At 44.3% G+C, this 20,667-nt stretch overlaps 1 protein-coding gene across 6 annotated transcripts in view; it reads left to right on the top strand.

Annotated features, from left to right (window-relative positions):
- Positions 1 to 20,667, top strand: part of cers6 (ceramide synthase 6) — a 384,111-nt gene that overhangs the window by 317,433 nt on the left and 46,011 nt on the right. For all 6 annotated transcript variants that reach the window (XR_015078198.1, XM_085986468.1, XM_085986467.1 and 3 more), the window contains 2 exons: positions 8,073 to 8,201; positions 10,471 to 10,577. Coding sequence is in view for 5 of the 6 variants with exons in the window: in XM_085986468.1 (XP_085842594.1) it covers positions 8,073 to 8,201; positions 10,471 to 10,577 (236 nt within the window). In the remaining variant the exon portion in view is untranslated. The remainder of the gene's footprint in view (positions 1 to 8,072; positions 8,202 to 10,470; positions 10,578 to 20,667) is intronic.

Raw genomic sequence — 20,667 nt, forward strand, 5'->3', positions numbered from 1 at the left:
ATAGTTATGTAAAAAGGAAAAGATTAGCGAAAGTAAACGTGGGTCCCTTACAGGCTGAGACAGGAGAAATTATAATGGAGAATAAGGAAATGAGAAATTAAACAAATACTTTGGCCGCGATCTTACCTGAGGAGGTGTATTGGGAGTGGGACTGCTGGTTTCCAGGTTCTAGTCCGGCTCCCAGCGACATCTGACGAACAAACGCTATTTTACCCTGATTGGCCTTGTTAAGCCTGCCCTGCCCTGTAGGCAGTTAATTGGCTCTAATCCCCTTCTCGCCGCTAGGAGACGGATCCCTGCGCGAGTCGGGGACTCACCTCCCGGGAAGGTAGTTGGGAGCGGGGTTGGGACCCGCTCCCAATTTTTCCCATTTTCCTAGCAGCCCCGCCTCTAAACCCGCCTCCTCAGGGCTGGGAAAATCCAGCCCAGTGGATTCATTGGTTGTCATCTACCAAAATTCCATTGATTCTAGAACGGATCCCGCAGATTGGGAGGTAGCAAATGTAACCCCACTATTTAAGAAAGGAGGGAGAGAGAAAACGGGGAACTACAGACCAGTTAGCCTGACATCAGTGGCAGGGAAAATGCTAGAATCTATTATTAAGAATGTGGTGACAGGGCACTTAGAAAATAATAATAGGATTGAGCAGAATCAACACTGGTTTATGAAAGAGAAATCATGTTTGACAAATCTGTTAGAGTTTTTGAGGTTGTAACTAGCAGAATAGATAAAGGGGAACCAGAGATCGATAGATTTTTGGATATTAATGGAATCAAGGGATATGGGAATAGGGCAGGAAAGTGGAGTTGAGGTAGAAGATCAGCCATGATCTTATTGAATGACGGAGCAGGCTCAAGGGGACAAATAGCCTACTCCTGCTCCTATTTCTTATGTTCAACAACAACAACAACAACTTATATTTATATAGCACCTTTAACATAGTAAAACATCCCAAGGCGTTTCACAGGAGCATTAAAAGGCAAAAAAATTGACACCGAGCCACATAAGGAGAAATTAGGGCGGGTAACCAAAAGCTTGGTCAAAGAGGTAGGTTTTAATGAGCATCTTAAAGGAGGAAGAGAGGTGGAGAGGTTTAGGCAGGGAATTCCAGAGCTTAGGGGCTAGGCAACAGAAGGCATGGCCACCAATGGTTGAGCGATTATAATCAGGGATGCTCAGGAGGGCAGAATTAGAGGAGCGCAGATATCTCAGGGGGTTGTGGGGCTGAAGGAGATTGCAGAGATAGGAAGGGGCGAGGCCATGGAGGGATTTGAAAACAAGGATGAGAATTTTGAAATCGAGGCGTTGCTTAATCGGGAGCCAATGTAGGTCAGCGAGCACAGGGGTGATGGGTGAACGGGACTTGGTGCAAGTTAGGATACCAGGTTTATGGAGGGTGGAAGATGGAAGGCCAGCCAGGAGAGCTAATTTGAATAAGCTACAGGCACAAGGAAAGCATTCCCAGAGAGCTTGGCCTATAACACACAGCAGTGAGTTGAAAATCTGGTGTGGGGAGCAGCTTTTAAAGGGCCACAGCTATCCTTTAAAGGGGATGTTGTGGGGGGCCAGAAAAGTAGGGAAATTGATCCCAATAGAGTACAGTAGAGTTAACAGGCAGTTAAGTGGCTGTAATCCCCTTCCTGCCTCCAGGAGACGGGACCCGGTGCGGGTCGGCTACCCGCCTCCTGGGAAGATGACACGGAGTCGGGTTGGGGGCGGGATGGGTACCTGCCCCCAGATTCTGCCATTTTCCCGGCAGTCCCACCTCCAAACCTGCTTCCCCAGGGCTGGCAAGATCGCGCTCATAGAGTCATAACGGCACAGAAGGAGGCCATTCGGGCCATCGAGTCTGTGCCGGCTCTCTGTAGAGTAATCCAGTCAGTCCCATTCCCCCATTCTATCTCAGTAGCCCTGCAAGTTTATTTCCCTCAAGTGCCTATCCAGGCTCCCCTTGAAACATTGAGTGTCTCAGCTTCCACCACTTCCGTCGGCAGCGAATTCCAGGTCATGACCACTCGCTGTGTAAAAAAGTTTTTCCTCACGTCCCCCCTGTATCTCTTGCCCAAACCCTTAAATCTGTGTCCCCTAGTCCTTGTACCATCAACTAGTGGGAACAGCCTTTCCTAGCCTATCCAAACCCATCATAATCTTGTACACCTCTATCAAATCACCCCTCAACCCCCTTTGCTTTAATTTAAACAAATCCAGCTTCTCCAACCTGTCCTTGTAGCTAAGATCCCCTATCCCCAGAGCCATTCTGGTAAATCTCCTCTGCACCCTCTCAAGGGCCTTCACATCCTTCCTAAAGTTCGGTGACCAGAACTGGAAGCAATACTCCAGTTGCGGCCCAACCAGTGCTTTATAAAGGTTCAGCATAACTTCTCTACTTTTGTACTCAATACCTCTATTTATGAAACCCATGATCCCATATGCTTTGTTAACCACTCTCTCAATACGTCCTGCCATCTTCAGGGACCTATGCACATTAACTCCCAGGTCCCTCTGTCCCTGCACACTCTTTAAAACTGTGCCATTAAGTGTATATTGCCTCTCCCTGTTCCTTCTGCCAAAATGCATCACCTCACACTTCTCTGTATTAAATTCCATCTGCCAATTGTCTGCCCATTCTGCTAGCCTTTCTATGTCATGTTGCAGTCGATTAATATCATCATCACTGTTTGCCACACCCCCAAGTTTGGTGTCATCGGCAAATTTAGAAATTCTACTCTGTATTCCAATATCCGGGTCATTTATATATATCAAAAAAGCAGTGGCCCCAGCACTGACCCTTGGGGAACACCACTGTCTACCATCCTCCAGTCTGAAAAACAACCATTTACCACAACTCGCTGTTTTCTGTCCTTAAGCCAATTCCTTATCCAAGCTGCCACTGACCCATCTATTCCATGAGCCTCAATTTTGTTAACCAGCCTTCTATGTGGTACTTTGTCAAACGCCTTCTGAAAATCCATGTAAACAACATCCATTGCATTCCCTTCATCAATCCTCTCTGTTACTTCATCAACAAATTCAATTAGATGTGGTAAATATTACTCCATTTGTTGATGCAGAGGTAAAGGTCCTACAGCAGGAGGTGCATCAAAAGAGAGTGGGCTTTTTTGAGGCTCAAGACCACCTTTCAGTAAAAGCACAGGCACAAACTGCACTGAAGGAATACCAAATCTCTCTCAGAGAATTGACTTTGTTTCAAACTTCCTATCACGTTTATGGTCGATGCTATCTCGGGTTCAATGTTGCTGACTGCTCCCGTAAGCAGGCATCGTGTCTCCCCCGATTTAGAGTGCACCTGTTTTTTTTTGCTTAGCATCTAGAGAAATGATAGCGAGATGCAGCAGAGAATCCCTACTCTGTAAACTGGTTACTAGAATATATCATGCACCGCCACGTGACTCCCCTCTCCTTGAAAGGCGAACTGAGTATACAGTCTGTAAGACTGAGAATTAGGCTGTGAAACCCCAGGCTCCAGACCAAGAGATGGTTTCATTTAAATGAAACGGGTAAATGCACAGAGTACAGTAATCCCTCCCCAACCGCGGGGGATACGTCCCTGATAACCCCCGTAGTTAGTAAAACTGCGGTTGGCAAATACAGTATAAATGTGCAAATAACACAATAAAAAAGAATAGAAAAGCAATAAAATCATGTTATTTACCTTAATCCTAAATTTAAAACCGCGTATACGCAAAATTCACTGCCGCGGTTGGCAAAAGTTGCCGCAGAGAGGAAACCGTGTATACTTGAAATCCGCGTATGGCAAAACCGTGGTTGGGGCGGGATTCCTGTATAGTATAAAGCAGTGAATCATACACTGTGCTATTCTGGAGACAATAATAACGACACCACTCACTTTCTCGCTATACAATGACTTTAATACAGCAGCCAGTTTTTAACTCAATGAAACATGCTGCAGTTTAAAACTGGCCCAGCTTCTCAGGACAAATTTAAACACACAACTTTTCTGCTGGCTAGGAAGCAGGCAGCTATGAGACTGATTGTTTACTGGGATAAGGTCAGCCAAGTTATATCATTCAATATCCTTTGAAGATATATTGACATAAAATCTTGCATTTCCTTTTTCAATGTTATATCTAAGGCCAATCTTTGACAATGGCACACGATGGTTGTCATGCATTGTGAATTGTAGGGCCATCTTAGACTCCCTATTGTGTTTTCGTTAACAGTTCACACACTGTGAAGCCTACTGGCCTGTGAGCGCATGGTTTTCCCTTTGAGAAATACTTTGTGTGACTGGGATTTTTAATCCCTCACATGCTGTTTCCAGCAATAAAGAATGCAATTAAAAAATTCAATGCAGACAAAAATTGAGTTTTGTCACATTTCCATTGCTAGAACCTATTTAAATCCCTGCAAGACTCTACTTACCCTCCCCATCCCAAGGAAGGTAATCAATAGTTGGTCATTAGATGACTGCTCGTGAGCAGTACAACTAACCATAAAATGTATCCAAAAAGAAAATACCGCAGATGCTGGAAATCTGAAATAAAAACAGAAAATGTGGAGATACTCAGCAGGTCAGGCAGCATCTGTGAAGAGAGAAACAGAGTTAACGTTTCAGGTCGATGACCTTTTGTCAGAACTGGAAAAAAGCAGGAAATGGAACAGATTTTTAAGCAAGTGTAGGGGCTGGGAAAGGGGGGAGGGGATGAAAGAACAAAAGGGAAGGTCTGTGATAGGATAGAAGGCGGGAGAGGTCAAGAGACATTGGGGGGAAAATTCAGTATTGCCCCGTTTGGGGTGCCATTATCGGCCGTGCGCAAAGTTTAGCGCCTGGCGCTAATTATCACCTCTGACAGCAAACTTGGCTTTTATCACCCCTGGAGGTGCTTCACACCTGTCTTAAGGCACAAAGGCTGAGGAGCGAGGCGCTACCTCAGAGCGCTGGCGAAGCAAGGAAGGGCAAATCAAAATAAACCTGCAAAGTGCTGCTCAGTACTCAAAACTCCTTCACACAGTGTTGAATCTCTCCAGAAGTCTCTCTCTCTCAGAATGCGTGGTGCAAAAATGTCACCGACAAAAAAAGGCAGGAAGCGGTCGCCTTTAAATAGCACTCCCCTAGTCCCTTTCTGACATCATAATGCTCCCCTCAACCTGTCATTGCTAGCGGTAGGCGGTAAGGCAGGGGGCGCCACTCAATATCCGGTCCGGGGCGCTAACGGGGCGTTGCACACTCGACTGACATCACAATCTGCCAGCGCAGGAGATTGTGGCGGTAGTGTTTAGCGCCGCCGCAAAATGTCTAGTTAATTTCGCGAGTGGTGCAAATATCGGCGCGCCCAGGCGCTAGTTGCTTTGCGCCCCATTAGTGCCCTCTTAAGGCGTTAACGGGGGGCGCAAACAACTGAATTTTTCCCCCATTAAGAGATATTCAAGGCAAAAGGAGATGGTAATGGGACAGGTTAAGAAACAAAGGATGGCTCTAGATGAAGTGTGAATTGCGCTGGCAGAATGAAATTCAGACAGCTGCCACGTGGGACAGAAGAAAAGAAGACACAAGCAAAAATTGTGGATAAAAAATATAAATATGATAGGGGCCGAGGTTATGATCTGAAATTGTTGAACTCTATGTTGAGTCCAGAGTGTGCTGTAGAGTGCCTAATCGAAAGATGAGGTGCTGTTCCTCGAGCTTACGCTGAGCTTCAGTGGAACAATGCAAGAGGCCGAGGACGGTGAGGTCGGAGTGGGAGTGGAGCAGAGAATTAAAGTGACAGGTGACCGGAAGCTCAGGGTCCCCCTTACGGACTGAACGGAGGTGTTCCGCAAAGCGGTCACCCAATCTGTGTTTGGTCTCCCCAGTGTAGAGGAGACCGCATTGTGAGCAGTGAATACAGTATACTAGATTACAGGAAGTACAAGTAAATCGCTGTTTCACCTGGAAGGGGTGTTTGGGGCCCTGGACAGTGGGAAGGGAAGAGGTAAAAGGGCAGGTGTTGCCTCTCCTGCGCTTGCATGGGAAGGTGCCAGGGGATGGGGTATTTGGGCGTGATAGAGGAGTGGACCAGGATGTCGCGGAGGGAGCGGTCCCTTCGGAATGCTGAAAGGGGAGGTATGGGGAAGATGTGTTTGGTGGTGGGATCACGCTGGAGGTGGTGGAAATGGCGGAGGATGATCCGTTGAATGTGGAGGCTGGTGGGGTGAAAGGTGAGGACAAGGGGAACTCTATTGTGGTTCCAGGAGGGAGGGGCAGGGGTGAGAACAGAAGTGCGGGAGATACAATGGACACGGTCAAGGGCCGTGTCAACCACAGTAGAGGGGAATCCTCGGTTGAGGAAAAAGGAAGACATGTCGGAAGCACTGGAAGGTGGCATCGTCAGAGCAGATGCGGCGGAGATGGAGAAACTGGGAGAATGGAATAGAGTGCTTACAGGAGGCCAGGTGGGAGGAAGTGTAATCCAGGTAGCTGTGGGAGTCAGTGGGCTTGTAGTGAAGGGTCTTCAACCTGAAACGTTAACTCTGTCTCTCTCTCCACGGATGTTGCCTGGCCTGCTAAGTTTTTCCAGCGTTTTCTGTTGTTATTTCGGCTTGTAGTGAATGTTTGTCAATAATCTATCCCCAAAGATGGAGACGGAGAAGTCGAGGAAGGGAAGAGTCAGAGATGGACCATGTGTAGGTGAGGGAAGGGTGGAAATTGGAAGCAAAGTGAATGAAATTATCTAGTTCAGGGCGAGAGCAGGAAACGGCACCGATACAGTCATCAATGTACCGGAAAAAGAGGTGAGGGAGGGGACCTGAGTAGGACTGGAACAAAGAGTGTTCCACATATCCCACAAATAGACAGGCATAGCTTAGACCCATGCAGGTTCCCATAGCAACGCCTTTGATTTAGAGGAAGTGAGTGGAGTCAAAGGAGAAGTTGTTCAATGTGAGAACAAGTTCAGCCAGGCGGAGGAGGGTGGTGGTGGATGGGGATTGGTTGGGCCTCTGTTCAAGGAAGAAGCGGAGCGTCCTCAGGCCATCCTGGTGGGGGGTGGAGGTGTAGAGGGATTGTACGCCCATAGTGAAAAGGAGGCGGTTGGGGCCAGGAAACTGGAAATTGTTAAAGGGGCGGAGGGCATTGGAAGAGTTGTGGATGTAGCTGGGAAGAGACTGGACAAGGGGAGAAAAAATAGAGTCGAGATAAAATGTATCACTGCATTACCATCATCCTCCTGATCACAGCACAGACACACACCACACCAGGTGCCATGAAATGGAGGTCCACCAGTTGGAGTTGTGAAGCTTCAACAGTGGCTGCTTGGCCCTTTGGTATCAAGCCTTAAATATGGGATTGTGTGATCTTATGCCCACCCTCCATGTAACACCTTCCAGAAGCTGTTGTTCCAAGTGTCAAGAGTTTCCTCATCAGCTGTATAAGCACACAGAGCAGCTTGTTTTGTGTCAGCTACCTTGAGATTCTAAACAGCCGAGTTCAGTGCTGTGAACCAGGCCGACTCAAAACCAACTACTTAATTCGGACAAATCCTTGTGAAATCGATTACACTCTTTTTGCTCTTTTTCCAACATAACTGTGACAACAGTTCCCCTTTAAGAAGGTGTTACCATTTGTGGGTCACCTTCTGGAAAGTGATGCAGTATCGCTATCCTTTGACAACTGACCTTTGCAGCAGCTTAAACAAGCTTTCACTGGGAATTGGGATGGCATATCATAGAATATTTGTTAGTCTTAAAAATTGAGAAATATTTTGATTATTGCACATCAAATAGAAACAATATGGCTTCAAATAGTGTCTTAAAGTTGCAATTAGTCTTTAGACTTAAGACATAGTACCAAAAAAAGTTTCATAATCCAATTAATTAATTTTATTTGAGAAAAGATGAAAAAATGTGTCATGTGGGACAGTTTGTAATCAGTGTAGACTTGCGTTCTTTCTGTTATTTCTGTCAGTTACTCAGCCAAAAATGAATGTTGGAAAGTCAGATCTTATGATAGTATTTTCATTCTAAGCTTGTAAACTGTATACCATGTAGTGTGTTGGAGTGTTGATGTGATTTTTGCACTAAGCTGTTACCTAGCTGTTTCTTCTTGTTTTAGGACTTTGCCATTATGTTTGTGCATCACCTTGCAACAATAGCACTTATAACATTTTCATATGTCAACAATATGGTGCGTGTGGGAACACTGGTCATGTGCCTTCATGATGCATCTGATTTTCTGTTAGAGGTAAGGAAAGTGTTCATCACCTTTAATGAGTCCTTATGACAATGTAATGGGGCAGCATCACACTTATCACTTTCGAGAAAAGATTTTTCCTCTTTGTCACAGGATCCACACTGAGAATGCTTCATGAAACAGCGAAGGGAAAAATCACAAAAATATTTAATTATAATATTTCCACTTCTTAATTTTGTTTACTTTTCTCCTATTCTTTTAAGCTCCTTTGTGTCATTATTGGATGCCTTCCAAACCTCTACTTATGCTGTTGGTGAGCTCCCTCTCGGTGGATTACCATCTGGCCTTTGCTTGGCATTTACCCCTAATGAATTATCCAATATAAGAAATCAGCTAAATTAATCTTGTAATTGTACTGATAAGACGCTCTCATATTGGATATAGAACATAATTAGAATTCAATGTTTATTTCACGTTTTCTTTTTTCCACACTAATATTTTCCCACCCTCTTCGCCTGAAGGCATTGACTCCTTGGTTGGGCACAATTTACCATTGCCTAAGTAGCCATTCTTCATGCATAAGCCTGAACAATGAATGCCGACCATGTCCTGATCCTGACCTCATCCCAACATATGCACACTTGCACTTGCAGCAGGAAGACCAGGAGCAGGAACCCTGACCGATTGTCTACCCTGTAATGCAGCTGTGCAGAGGCCAGTTGTAGCATTCCAACGGCCACTCTGGATGAGATCAGCTAACTCAATACAGGCCAGGCATCAAACCTGCAACATTCTGATCTGCATGGCTCAGCTACTTGCTGCCTTGAGCTGAGTCATTGGGGAAGTGTGCATTTTCTGATCCAGGTTGGGGTGGGAAGGCAGAGGTTCTACAAGGTGTATTAAGAAATAACAAAATTACACCAAAAATGAGTGTCAGAGGGTCCAAATCATTAAAAAAAAGGTTATTTATGAGCATGTTTTAGAAACTGATTTTAATAATTAAAATGAATGGAAATATTGAATATTTTTGCTAAAGGACTGTGCTAGCACAGCCTCTCAAGCTGGCTGGCTGCAGTCGGGAAACCGAGGCCTCACATTTAAATTAGGCCCTGCCGGCAAAGCCACTTGGGTTTCCCGCCCGCTTCGGACCCCCCCAACAACCTGCCTCCCCGAAGAAAATTCTGGCCTCCTTGTTTAATACCTGAAAGAGTACAAAGTAAACTAAGTTTGAACAGTTTCACAGCATAAAGCCACCAACAATATAATGTTATACTACTTAACTATCTCAATCAAACAGGATAAAAGGATGCCTGATATTAGAAATGGAAAGTTCAGTGGAGGTAGTGTTCTGGTACAGGTTAAAGCAGATTATTGAGGCAAGTAGGGAGAGTTTTAGTCTGCTTCTAACCCATGCTCTATCTACCTAACTTGACAGATACTGGGTGCAAAAGAGGATAAACGTTCCACTTCCCAGCACTGACATCCCTTGCCTGACGAGCATAAAAATTCACCAAAATGTTTTTAAGAAATTAAGGCGCTGTGATTAGCTTAAACAGGTCAATATGCTTTACTCTATTTATGTCAAAGGAAAAAAAAGTTGTTAAAAAAAGAAAAGCAATGATATAATTGGGGAACTGGTTCAGCTCAGCTCTTTCTCACAGTTGGAAATCAGAATTTCAGTAACTTCAATGTAAGGCCATTAGTGCTACAAACACACGCTCATTACAAATAGATATACAAAACCTCAAAAAGGACACGATTGATGGTAATTATTTTAACAGCTTATTTACATATGGCAGATAACTGTTTTGAATTGGATTTGTTGTTATGAAAAAGGCTCCACAGAAAAGGTTACTTTGCAGATTTTTAAACATCACTGTCAGTTATTTATTTTATGCAATGAATGGAATTAGTCAGAGACTAATCGGTCTGTCAGTTGTTGAATGCATGGATGTTTTATTGCTCTTTTTAAAGTATTTATGTATAAGCTAGCTTCATGATTTTTCTGCTTATCCACATTATTTCCATTTGCTGAACTTAACTAATTAAACACGGGTCAGTATTTCAGTAACTGTGTGTCAATGAGCAAGATCCACAGATTTTAATTAAGTGAGAAACATACTAATTTCAAGGCTTTTGATACCATTGCATTTAATGATCCTGGTACAGTAATATTATTTGTGACTAGACACAGATTAATGAATTGTTGTGTCACTTTTGATCTACCTATATCAGAGTTCTTCTGGACAGCAGCAAATGAAAGATATGCTAATATTAGTCAGACAATGAAAATCCAAAAACAGTGTTTTTTAATTCACAGGCAGCTAAAATGGCAAACTATGCCAAATGTCAAAGACTGTGTGACCTCCTGTTTGTAATGTTCGGCTTGGTCTTCATTAGTACGAGGCTTGGCCTTTACCCAATATGGTGAGTAAGCTATCAGTCAGATAGCTCAATTTATTTACAGCAATTTTGCCGTTCTCACTTTTTCGAGCGCGCTGAGAATGCAACTACAACAGAAAAGGGGCACATGTAATTAGACAATTCTATTCGACACAAATCCTGAGGCTGAAGTGGAATAAAATATTAATTGATCTCAATCATCCCTAATCCATTGAGGATTATTAAAAATGCAAACACTGTTTTTGTTGTGCAAACAGCAATTTTCCTGTTGTCAGCTATTTAGAGGAATAGCTACATGTTCTACCTTTAAATATTATTTTTTCAATTGTTTTCCTCCACACTCGTTGGGGGATGATCCACAAATCCATAAATAATTATGAATACTATTACCTTAATGCTGTACTAGTGTTGACTAACTAAGAGGATTGCTTAATTCTGGCAAAAAAGGATATATCCCTTTCCTTGACCAGGTTATCCTCCCTTACCCCCAGATAGCCCAGCCCAGCCCAGCCCAAAACTAGCAAATATGCCACCAAAGGGAAGCCTGAATCCAATGTTGATTGAGACGAGTGTTCGAGTTAGGGTCTCACTAATGAGGGAGCAATACTCGGATGCCATCATTGCCTTGCAGTATATTTCTAATTAGCACCAGTTTCAGCCCTGCTTTATAAATTCAGAATGAAGTAGAAAGTGGTCTCAATATTCATGTTGCTGGGAACACAGGTCATCAGCAGTGCTCCCATTTCCCAGAAACATGCTCTATTTTCTGTTACTTTAAGAGTACAAATTGAAAACAATTAACATGCTTTTACATAATTCTTGGCATATTATCACTTGTATGCATACAGGAGAGTTTTTAATTTGAACTTCTCTTTCTCCACTCCTCCCTCTCCTACTGCTGTCCTTTTACTTACCTTTATTTCTCTTCTCAACCTGTCAATATATTTTTCTTTGTCTCGCCATCTATTTTTGTCTGATTAAATTTCTGTGAAACGCCTTGGAACATTTTTCTACATTGAAGGCAAGTTGTTGTCGGTCTTCTCCCAATTCAATTTGCTGTTTTGCTTTTTTCTTGCTATTTTCTTCCACTTTTTCTTTTTGTGCTTCGTTTTGCTCCCTCCTATCACTAAGATTAGTTTGACAATAGAGAGTGTTGAAGTAGCTGACAAGAAAGTATCTGTCCTACATAATGTGCAGGTCAGTAAAATGTCCAAGCAAATAGTAGCTACAATTAACAATGGGAGAGAAATTTGTATGGTTTGTGCCGTACGTTAGCGCCAAAAACACCATTGAGAGCTTTAACACCACCTGATGCCGGTTCCAGTACCGCACGCCATATCGGTGTTGCCGGTAGCGCTGCCGCTGAACACGATTGCTGGGGACCTCGCCATCACAGAAATCGTGATGTCAGTGAGTGTGCAACGCTCACTCGACACCCAGTCTCCCAACTTTGTTACAGCCAATGAACTTACCGGCTGGAGAAAACAACGACAGCTTCAGGTGGTGTGCAGCAGCAGGAAGCGGACTCCAGCGATGCTATTTAAAGGGATCATCACCAATCACTCGGACCTGACAGGTTTTTGAAGTTTGAGTGGCTGTGTGCTACTTCCTGCTCGGGAAAATCATTTAGACAGCACGCAAAATTCGTCCTCCCTCCTCATTAAAATGATTGCAGTCATGATTCTAGTCTGAAAAACTCAAACTCATTGGCGTTACACTGAAAAGATGGACCAATATCGAGTGTAGTCTAAAACTCAAGTGATGATTGCCACTGGCTTTTTTCACTACTTAAAGGGGAGGTTCATTGATTCTGCAGGACCTCATTCCCAGCATTGTTGGGTGTGCAGTTGCCTCATCATCAGAAGGACAAGGAGAAGGAGCACTTATTTCCAAATGCTGATGACAGATCACCACCACAGGGAGAGAGGCCGGAGTTTTCCGATGAAGCTTTGGAGGCATTGGTTTTAGCGGTGATGAGAGGCAGGCAGGCCTGTACCTGTCAACTGTTAGGAGGCCCTAGTCACAAGTCTGCCGGACTATGTGAAGGGAGGTGGCACACCACATTGAGTAGCACTGTGGTCCCCAGGACCCACACCCAGTGCAGGAAGAAGTTTAACGAGCTCACACAGGTGGTCAGGGTGAGTGAAGGCTTCAACAAATGCTTCATACCACCATCTGCACCACAAGCTTCATACACTGTTCAATGTACCACACCCCCAGCACTCACCCACCAACAATCTCTACCTAGCAACACTCACACCCACATCTCACATCTTGCACACAATAACAGCTATTCAACTATGGCAGGCACAAGGGTCATTAGTTATTAGAATTCATGAGATATTTGTGATATGTTTATAGATAAATTTACTAATTGTGTTTGGAATATTTTCTGGTCTCTCTCATTTTACCTTTGCGCCCAGGAGGATGCTGTGATATGGTGTGAGACAGGGATGGTATGATGGGGATGTGGTGAGTAACGGGGACCTGGGGTTTCAGTCTTGTGAATCGGAGTCTGATGAGCCGGTTACGGACAGCCCGTCCGGAAGGTCGCTTGTCTCGCTGCCTCCTCCCTCCCTCCTGTTCCTCCTCCTCCTTGTCTGCCTCCTCCTCATCCTCTTCCACCTCATCCTCCTCCTGAGGTGGTTCCGCAATACCTGCTGGCAAGGGCTGCGCCCTCATGATGGCCAAGTTGTGCAGCATGCAGCAGACCACCTCAAAATGGGACACCTGCTCTGGCGAGTACTGGAGGGCTCCTCCCAAGCGGTCAAGGCAGCGGAACTGTTGCTACAATAAGCCGATGGTCTGCTCGATGATGTTCCTGGTGGCGGCATGGCTCTCATTATATGAGTGCTGGGCACGAGTGTTGGGGTTGCGGAGGGGAGTCACAAGCCAGGTGGAGAACGGATAGCCCTTGTCTCCGAGCAGTCACCCTCGAGCTTGATGTGGTGGCTGGAAAAGTGCTGGCACACCAGTCTGGCACAGGATGAAGGCATCGGGGATGCTGCCAGGATAGCGGCCATTGACATTGAGGATTCGCTGTCTGTGGTCACACACCAACTGCACATTAAATGAGTGAGTGATTTTTAGCAAGTGTTGTACTTTGAAGCCTTTCAAAAATAATGAGGGAGTTTTGTACTTGCCAGAACACTCCTTGATACCAAAGAACCTTGAAATGACTAAGGAAAACTCTTGCAGTAGCAGGAATTAGCACACAGACACTCAAACTTCAGAATCCTGTCAGGTACAAGTGATTGGTGAGGATCCCTTCAAATAGCGTTGTTGGAGCCGGCTTCCTGCTGCTGCATGCCACATCAGCCTGTCATTGCTTTCTCCAGCCGGTAAGTTCAATGGCCAAAACGAAGTTGGGAAGTCGTGCGTTAAGTGAGCGTTGCACGCTAACTGACATCATGATCTCTGTGATTGAGATGTCCTTGGCGATCGAGTTTACCGGTAGCACTACCGGCAAGACGGATATGGCGTGTGGCGCGGGAATCAGCGTCAGATGGTATTACAGATCTCAGCGACATCGTGTGGCACTAAACACATGAATTTCTAGCCCTTTTAGTCTAAACACTGCCCATTTCTTGGCTATAATGAATTTCTAGCCGAATGTGTCCAATATCCATCATTAAAATTTACCTTTTGTAAAACCTACCAACACAAAGCTGCTTTATTGAAGGGCAGCACGGTGGCATAGTGGTTAGCACTGTTGCCTCACAGCGCCAGGGACCCGGGTTCGAATCCGGCCTCTGCCGACTGTGTGGAGTTTGCACATTCTCCCCGTGTTTGCGTGGGTTTCCTCCGGGTGCTCCGGTTTCCTCCCACAGTCCAAAGATGTGCAGGTTAGGTTGATTGGCTATGATAAATTGACCCTTAGTGTTAGGGGGATTAAATACGTGGGGTTACAGGATAGGGTGGGATATGTGTTGGTGTAGGGGTTACTGGGATCGGGTGGGATATGTGTCGGTGCAGGCTCGATGGGCCGAAATGGCCTCTATCTGCACTGTGGGGTTTCTGTGATTTCTGTGAACATCCTATTACATGTGACAGTGTCCATGGGCTCTTTTTACATAATGTAATAATGTAAATTTTCTGCAGGTAATTTAATGTAAAACATTTGCCTAACAGATGAAAATACATCAGATATTTATAGGAGTTACACTGTTTTATTAAAAAAAGAAGTGTCCTCTTTGTGAGTGACCTCATTGGTATTTGACTTAATGCAGGTCAAACAAATTACTAATTTGCCTTGAAACCAGGTAAAGACTTGAACACTGCAGTTTCTCTCTTCACATCATGAAATCCTACTTTAGTTTTAAAAGCATTAAAAAAAAAATGAACATATTAGGGTCAGTTTTAATTTGCCTTGGCGACCCCACTTGCCACCCCGTTTACCTGGGAGTAGTGGCTGCCGCCATCTTGGGCAAGATCCTGAGGTGGTCAGCCGAAGGCCTGACCTGCACTTTCGAGGCTTCCAGCCCCGGGAGTTCCGCCCACCCCCACCCCCCCCCCACCCCGGTTCAGACCGTTGGCTGGGAGCCAGCCCATTTCCACCCTCACACAAAAGGCGAGCTGCGCCCTTTGGTGTCTGGCGCTCACTGGCTTGGGCCTCACACTCTGGCCGCCATCCTCCCATTGCACACCTCAAGTTAAAATTGTCCCAATTTAGGCCCAGAATTTGTTGCAATTGCAAGTTACACCAAAATTTTCACTGAAATTTCCTGAGAATCTCATTAGCAGACACCAGAACATAAAATTCAACATAAAACAAGCAGAAATCAGGGTGAATAACTGGAGTGTGAGCAAAGCGCAGAACTTATGCCATATTTCTTCTTTAAGTTCCTCTTTATGTATGAAAAGTAATGTTTGAAGCCATCAAACGATCATTTATGCACATTAGGCACAGTGGGGGTCATTGTGATTTTGGGTGATTGTGTAACAACAGCGCTATCACTTCAGCCACCCGTTATCCATCTCTCTTGATTTTCAATTCCATTGACTTCAAAGGAAATGAAAACCGGGAGAGATGTACAACAGGCAGATGAATCGTTGTCGCCTGTTTTACACTATTGTGCAGTCATACTTAACCCTAGCAAGTTTAAGAAAATGCAATCATGGAGGCTTTTCAATTTTTAATGTAACACATCTTGATGCTGTAAAAATGTATTCAAAGATACAAAATCTGCCTTCTCAGGTAGATGTAAAAGATCCCACAGCACTATTTGAAGAAGAGCAGGAAATTCTCCCAGTGTTCTGGTCAACATTAATCCCCTAAATATAAAACCTACAATTCCATTGGCCTTTTTTTTGTGGCAAACTAGAATGCAGGGGCACAGTTTTAGAATAAGGGGTCGTCCTTTTAGAACTGAGATGAGGAGGAATTTCTTCTCTCAGAGGGTCGTAAATCTGTGGAATTCTCTCCCCTTCTTCCTCCTAGCGCTGTCTTTCCACAGGCAGGGCAGGATCTCATCCGTAATCTGGAACTTTTCTCACTCCTGCTCCTCCCGGCTCCACAAGAGAGACAGTTTTAAAAAAAACCTTCCCTGCCATTTCTTCGGTGGCTTCCCCTTTAAGGACCGTTGACTGGGCCACTGTAGAACTGGAAAAATTCTCCACCTCATTTTTCATGAATTTTGTAGATGGGTCCTAAAAAGGGGCAGGACCCTTCTTTACATATATAAATTGGGCCAATGCTGATTTCAGGCAGCGAGGACCAATACGGTGACGGCCATGCCACCGGCGCAGATAAGCACATAAGAAATAGGAGCAGGAATAGGCCACTTGGCCCCTCGAGCCTGCTCCGCCATTCAATAAGATCATGGCTGATCCTGGGCTCAAAGCCACTTCCCAGCCTGCTCCCCATAACCCTTCACTCCCTTATCTTGCAAAAATCTGTGTATCTCCACCTTAAATGTATTTAATGACCCAGCCTCCACGGCTCTCTGGGGCAGAGAATTCCACAGATTTACGACCCTCTGAGAGAAGAAATTCCTCCTCATCTCAGTTCCAAAAGGGCGACCCTTTATTCTAAAACTGTGCCCCTGCATTCTAGTTTGCCCCATGAGGGGAAACATCCTCTCTGCATCTACCCTGTCGAGCCCCTCAGTATCTTATATGTTTCGATAAGATCACCTTTCATTCTTCTAAATTCCAATGAGTATAGGCCCAGTCTGCTCAACCTTTCCTCATAAGTCAACCCCCTCATCTCTGGAATTAACCTAGTGAATCGTCTCTGAACTGCCTCCAATGCAAGTATATCCTTCCTTAAATAAGCAGACCAAAACTGTACGCAGTACTCAAGGTGTGGTCTCACTAATACCCTGTACAGTTGTAGCAGGACTTCCCTGCTTTTATACTCCAACCCCTTTAAAATAAAGGCCAACATTCCATTTGCCTTTTTGATTATTGCTGTACCTGCATGCTAACTTTTTGTGTTTCATGCACAAGTTCCCTCTGAACTGTAGCATTTTGTAATCTCTCTCTATTTAAATAATAATTAGCTTTTTTATTTTTCCTGCCAAAGTGTATAACCTCACACTTTCCCACATTATACTCCATCTGCCAAATGTTTGCCCATTCACTTAGCCTGTCTATATCCCTTTGCAAGTTCTTTGAGTCCTCTGCACAACTTGCTTTCCCACCCATCTTTGTATCATCCGCAAACTTTGCTGCATTACACTCGGTCCCTTCATTGATTGGGTGAAGGACCTCACGCCCAGAAATTGGTAAATGTTGTGCCTGTTTTATGCCTGAAAAATGGGTGATACGCATTCTAATTTCTACCCTTAAGATGTCCAGATTATTAGAAATCAGTTAATGAATCAGAGATTTAAAGACAGGCCGAGATTGCTAATGGTTAATAACTGGGCTTTTATTCAGTTATTAACCAAAGTGATTATTATACTAAGAGATAAAAATCTGTGTGCTCAGAGCGTTTAAGTTGTGCGCTGGTGTGAGACAGAGATGTTTGTAGCTTTCTATAAAATGGATTGTTGTGTATAATGGTAAGACAAATACCATAAAGAACAACAAATAGCTGTCAGAAAGTTTACGGCAGCAATTCAACACTCGGCTCTGGTGACATTTACGACATTTTTTAGAAGTGTTCAATTGATTTTCTGCCATGTAACTTACTGCCTGCCATTTATTTTCATATACATATGTATTACAGCAGTGATTTTAAGCAAGAATTTAAAAAGGTACAACATTTTATTTTCCGTTTGCGTATGCTTTCAAGCTATTAGCTGTAAGCTTAGTGCGGACATTTTTGGGGCGAATGATTCCTATTGAAACACAGCACCTGCAAAGATTTGAATTTAAAATTCAAAATGTGATGGCTTATTTTCAATTTGGCATTTCAAAAATCTGTTGATGCCATGAGTACAACACTTTAAACTATTAATGTAAATTAGTGGTATTTATATGTATATATTTCCTAAAGCTATGTAATCAAACTTACTGATTTTTATAAATTTGTTTATGGGATGTGGGCGTCGCTGGCAAGGCCAGCATTTATTGCCCATCCCTAATTGCCCTTGAGAAGGTGGTGGTGAGCCGCCTTCTTGAACCACTGCAGTCCGCGTAGTGAAGGTACTCCCACAATGCTGTAGGGAGTTCCAGGATTTTGATCCAGCGACGATGAAGGATCGGCGATATACTTCTAAGTCAGGATGGTGTGTGACTTGGAGGGGAACTTGGAGGTAGTGGTGTTCCCATGCGCCTGCTGCCCTTGTTCTTCTAGGTGGAAGAGGTCGCAGGTTTGGGAAGTGCTGCCGAAGAAGCCTTGCCGAGTTACTGCAGTGCATCTTGTAGAAGATACACACTGCAACCACGTTACGTCGGTGGTGGAGGGAGTGCCAATCAAGTGGGCTGCTTTGTCCTGGATGGTGTCGAGCTTCTCGAGTGTTGTTGGAGCTGCACTCATCCAAACAAGTGGAGAGTATTCCATCACATTCCTTACTTGTGCCTTGTAGATGGTGGAAAGGCTTTGGAGGTGAGGCACTCGCCGCAGAATACCCAGCCTCTGACCTGCTCTTGTTGCCAAAGTATTTATGTGGCTGGTCCAGTTAAGTTTCTGGTCAATGGTGACCCCCAAGATGTTGATAGTGGGGGATTCGGCGATGGTAATGCCGTTGAATATCAAGGGACGGTGGTTAGATATATGTGGTTTTGTGGATTTTTCTCTGAAAGAATTTGTGGTGCTTCATGGATTTATCTAATGTTGAAAAGGCCTTCAAACATAACGTTGTTTTGAACAAAAGTCCTGGCAGCTTAAAGAACAGTTTGTTTAGTAACAGCAAAGCTAGTGATGGAAAAATCAATGCTACAAATCAGACTTCATGCTATCAGGTCTCAAATCAAGTCTGTCACTCTGTATGTAGCCAGCGATAGCTGCAAGATTAGAGCATGCACAGCTGGAAAGATTTAAATAATCCAGAGTCCATTAATATCTCTTTGTAGATAATGGTCTTCCATGTGAAATACAAGGGCCTGAATTGGAACACTTGGGAATGTGCTGGCCAAGTAAGCATTCTGGAGGATAATAATCTTTCAAGTATTTTAGAGCTTGTATTGAAAAGCTGAACATTGATGATAGAATTGAGTAGACACAAGGGATTATAATCTCTAAACTCTTTTGTGTGCAACAAAAAGCAACTCCATTAATCACCTTATAATTCTACTGGAGTGATAGCTTCCACGACACCTGAAATACTCACAAATGTATTTTCTTCCAAATGAAAGTGAAGGCTGGGGGTTTTTTCAAACAAAGGGCCGTCGCAATGCACATTGTCTGTGAGCTGGGCAGGAGAAGAAGAAATCGAGTTCTGATACATAAGCCCTGATTTTAACTGGGGGCGTGTTTAGGGCAGGCAGGGTGCACGGCGGCCCACAGAGAGTTGAACAAGAGGCCCGGGCCATTTTAACTCCCGGGCCTCATAGCATTGTCTCCCACCTGAAACTGGCGGGAGTGACATCAGGGCTGGCAGACAGAAGCAGAGATTCAGGATGCCATTGAGAGTGCAATGTATTATCACATGGTTTGGTATGAGCATGCTTAGTTTGCTCTGGCCTAATAAAGCAAGCACGTGGACTAGCAACTCATTCTGTCTGTCCTTCATTTGTTCTACCCAAGTATATTACAGAGACCTAAGGGAACGGTCCCCGACATAAAGTTACTGCTGGGGAGGGACTGAAAGGTGATACCAGCACTGAGAGCAGAGGCATGACCAAAATTTCAGTAGATCATGAATGTCTACCAAGAATAGCTGTGCATTAAGGTCAGCAGGATTTCCCTCAGCGCAGTTTGTGCTAAATCACAAAATTCTACCCTAGAAGATGTCAAAGTCAATTCCTATAATTAATTACCTTCTGACCATGAAACAAGGATTATTCTTTTTTTTTCTTCAGGAAATTTAATTTGACAATGATAAAACATTACTAGTCCATCTCCTGTGACATTACACACGGGGATTCAAGACTAAGTGTAATCTTCAGGTCAAGTAGGGATAGAGTGTGGAGGATAATTGGACTACGGCCGAAGGACACTAGGGCCAAGAGCAGGCATCCAATTGGTCAACAGAGGCGGGCAATGGGTTGTAGACTACAGGGTAATAGACAGTCTGTTAAAGGTGGGTTGTTGACAGAGAGCCAGCCAGGGGCCATGAGCAATACGGCTGACTGGCAAGGCAGGCAACAGCCCACACACATTGGGCCAGGCCACGGAGAGGTGGCCCATGTGATTTTAAGGAGGATGGGGAGAGGCAGGCCAGGCTGCAAGCAGGAGCTCTGCAGTTGGCACAACAGTCTGTGGGGTAAAAGTAGAGCAGAATCCCCAACTGAAAGTCCTGATAAAACAGCAGGAGGGAGAGAAAAACCAAGAAAGTTCAAAAGATTAGCTGTTAATGCATATAAAGTTTGGAACAGTGAAATTTAAACTTTAACACTAATTTCAAAATGAACTTACCCAAGGAGAAAATTACAGTGAAAAAAAATCCAGTTAATATTGGAGTTGAGAGAAAAACCACGTATTTGCTCCACAGTGGCACCCAGAGCTTACATACTGTCAAGCCATTCTTTTCAAGTACTCCAGTCAATTAGTTCCATCTAGATA

The sequence above is a fragment of the Somniosus microcephalus genome, chromosome 4 (genome assembly GCF_052327205.1).
Source record: "Somniosus microcephalus isolate GS21.2 chromosome 4, FLI_Smic_1.0, whole genome shotgun sequence".
NCBI lineage: Eukaryota > Metazoa > Chordata > Chondrichthyes > Squaliformes > Somniosidae > Somniosus > Somniosus microcephalus.